This window comes from Monoraphidium neglectum (genome assembly GCF_000611645.1).
Source record: "Monoraphidium neglectum strain SAG 48.87 unplaced genomic scaffold scaffold03327, whole genome shotgun sequence".
NCBI lineage: Eukaryota > Viridiplantae > Chlorophyta > Chlorophyceae > Sphaeropleales > Selenastraceae > Monoraphidium > Monoraphidium neglectum.
The window spans coordinates 4,882-7,882 of record NW_014010301.1 but is presented as its reverse complement, the minus strand read 5'-3'; the positions used below and the strand labels follow the sequence as shown (position 1 = coordinate 7,882).

At 65.8% G+C, this 3,001-nt stretch overlaps 2 protein-coding genes across 2 annotated transcripts in view; one reads left to right on the top strand and one right to left on the bottom strand.

The window, feature by feature from the left end:
• Positions 1 to 239: 239 nt before the first annotated feature.
• MNEG_12598 (hypothetical protein) lies at positions 240 to 1,122 on the bottom strand (the record flags this gene model as incomplete). The annotated part of the gene is made up of 4 exons (XM_014038931.1): positions 240 to 254; positions 334 to 416; positions 629 to 827; positions 1,114 to 1,122. The coding sequence occupies 4 exons, from the start codon at positions 1,120 to 1,122 to the stop codon at positions 240 to 242; spliced, it is 306 nt and encodes a 101-aa protein (XP_013894385.1).
• Positions 1,123 to 1,773: 651 nt separating this feature from the next.
• MNEG_12597 (hypothetical protein) overlaps positions 1,774 to 3,001 on the top strand; it is a gene marked incomplete at both ends in the record, with an annotated part of 5,857 nt that continues 4,629 nt past the window's right edge. The window contains 4 exons of the mRNA XM_014038930.1: positions 1,774 to 1,822; positions 2,173 to 2,256; positions 2,483 to 2,559; positions 2,794 to 2,894. Of these exons, the coding sequence (XP_013894384.1) occupies positions 1,774 to 1,822; positions 2,173 to 2,256; positions 2,483 to 2,559; positions 2,794 to 2,894 (311 nt within the window). The remainder of the gene's footprint in view (positions 1,823 to 2,172; positions 2,257 to 2,482; positions 2,560 to 2,793; positions 2,895 to 3,001) is intronic.

Genomic DNA, 3,001 nt, shown 5'->3' with positions numbered 1-3,001 from the left:
CCCCCACGCACCTTGACGCGCCCCAGGGCCATGAAGCCGCCGACCAGCCCTGTCAGCAGCGCCTGCATCTGGCCTGCGGTTATGTCGCCGAGCTGCGGCAGGACGGGGCCCACCAGGGCCGCGTGGCGCTGCTGGTACGCGCGCAGGCCCTGGGCAGAAGGTGCAGGCACAGTGTGCGCTTGAGGGTCATGGTCGATGATGACAAGGCAGCAGGCGCAGATGGCTGCAAGAGGTGCAGGTTAAGGGAGTGCGGCCTGTCCTTAAGAAGCAGTGCGCCGCAGGGCAAGCCGGCGCAAGCAAGCACACGGCCTGCAATCGCCGTCCCGAAATCACCTGCAGCATGGCCATGGTGCACCGCTGGATGGCCTCGAATGTGCACGCAAACGCCTCTGCCAGGGGCGCCGCCGCATTGGCACCTTTGGGGGTTCAGAAATGGGGGGGGAGGGTGCGTGGGCAGACACCAGCAGCCGCGCGGCTTTGACGCTTCCAGAAGCACACGGACGCTGATCGCTCGATCCTGTCCCTTGACTGCGGATCAAGACACGCGTGCAGCCGCGAGCCAACCGCACACCAAGCCGGCCAGACGCCGCTGCAGGAGTAGCCGCCGCTGCCGCCGCTCCGTGCGCACCGGGCTTGTCCGGGCCATCCCCCAGCCGCGCCAGCAGCGCCTTCGCCGCCAGCCCCGCGCGCTCCTCCAGGGCGCCAAACGCCGCCGTCACGTGGCCGCGCACCGTCTGCTCCGTCGCCGCGGCCGCCCAGTCGCGCAGGCCGAGCTCGGTAAGCTGCTGGGCGAGCTGGGTGACGTCAGCGGTGACGGTGTCCATGGCCTGGGGGGTGGGTCGGCCGCGGTTTGGGGTCGGCAGGTGGCGGGGAGGGGAAGCAGAGTCGGCGGGGCGAGGACCGACAGGTGGCCTGCCTGTCGGCGTGCAGAGGTGCACCAGCTTTGCCTGCATGATCGCAGCCATTCAGCTCAGCAAAACACTTAGATTCACGCTCCGCAGGTGTGTCGGCTACACTGTCAAGGGAAAGATGGCTTCGCAGCCCAGCACGCGCAGCGCCGTGAGGCGCGCTGGCGCTGGCGCCTGCACCCCTGCAGCTTTGCGCCCCGCCCACCTCTGCCATGTGGCTGAATGTGCTGGGGTGCTCTCAGTCAAGTGAAATTCTTTACAAAGAGAGTGCGCTTATGGTGTGAACTTCCACGCCACGCTGCACCATGGAGTATACGTGTGTGCTCGCTCGTGTCCTATGGTAGACGGGCGTTCTTGACTATATACATCGACAGCGCGGGCAGTAGCAGAAGCCGTGTAGCAAGTTGATACCGGTCGCTAGTGCTACTAGCAGGCGCTCGATCGGGGCCGCTGGCGTGGTCGCGCCGTGCGTGCTGCTACCGCTGCAACCGATCGCAAGGGCAGCAGCGGCACGATGGCGGAGACTGATGATTATGTGAAGCGCACTTGCGCGCATCAAGAACCTTCTTTCCAGCTACTATGGCGACGCGTCCCAGCCTGGCACCCCCGGCGCCGCTGGCATCAGCCCTCGCGCGACGCATGCGGCCGGCTCGCCCAGCAGCGGCAGCGGCGGCGGCGGCGCCGTCGCGACGGCTCCGCCGCGCGCCCCGCAGGCGCGGGTCGGCGGCGGCCTGGCCATAAGCATGGATAATCGCTTTCAACGCAGATTACCACCTGCAGCAGATGCTGCACGGGCTCTGGCTGGACCGCCTGCTGACAGAGCACCGCGGCATGGCGCGCGAGATGAAAAACCTGGACTCCCGACATGCAGCAGCTGGTGTATGAGAACTACAACAAGTTCATAGCCGCCACGGGTGAGCAACAGTGTGCGTGACCTCTTTTGCGTGCATGTGTGTGCGTGCGTGCATGCGTGCACGCGCACGCGCGCGCGCGCGCGTGTGTGTGTGTGTGTGTGTGTGTGTGTGTGTGTGTGTGTGTGTGTGTGTGTGTGTGTGTGTGTGTGCGCGCGCACGCACACGCGCGCACTTGCATGCGTGCACGTGGGCGCTTCATTTCTTACTTTCCAAACTCAAACTGGTTGACATCTAGTGCAGCTGCCTCCTGCAAAAGCTAGGAATAGCAGTGGGTCTCACTTTGTACCCGGAGAGCAGTACGGCCCCGCCACACACGTTGCTGATGCTCCTGCACCGCACCTTTGCCCCAGGACCGCGGCCAGACACGATCAAGGTGATGAAGTCCAATGTTGACGGCATGGAGGGGGACATGGACCAATTCAAGGGCATCATGGGTGCGCGAAAGGCAGAAGGTTGAGGGGCCAGGGTGCGAGTGAAAGGCAGGGAGGCCGGCCAACAGGGTGTTCGCGACCAGCGGTTGCAGACGGGCGGCGCGAGGCAGCGGGTCGCAGCTTGGGGGAATCGAGGTCAAGCCTGGCCGCATTAAAGGGCCTTTTACACTCCCTGAGGCACGCCGTCGGCTGCGCCTCTTGCCCCGCCGCCTGGCGTGTACTCCTACAGATGACGTGGCGGACAAGAGCGCGTCTGTCAACGCCAAGCTGCAGCGGCGGCGGCAGCACTGCGAGGAGCTGCGGCGCGTTGGAGGCCTGCTGACCAAGCTGCAGGCGAGCAGGGCCCCGCAGCGCACTGCTGTCTCATGTTTCTTCAGCCCTTGAACCTCTTCGCACCTGGGGGGCAGCCTGAGTGATTGCCGCTGACGGTGCGCATTTCCTTGGCCACCTCACTCCTCCTCCCCAACCATTCCTGCGCGGCTCAAATTTGTGGCCGCCACGACCAAATAAAATACCCTTCCGCCGTGGCGTGCGCAACAGGCCGTGTTTGACCTGCCGCGCCGCATGGGGGCCGTGCTGGAGGAGGACGCCTTGGACAGCGCCGTCGAGTTTCACGCGGACGCGCAGCCGCTGCTGACAAAGTACGGCCACCGCGGCGCGTTCAGGGGCGTGGTCGCGGAGGCTGAGGCCGCGGCGCGCGACGTCGGGGCGGTGCTGAAGCGGCGGCTGGCGGAGCGGCGGGGGGACA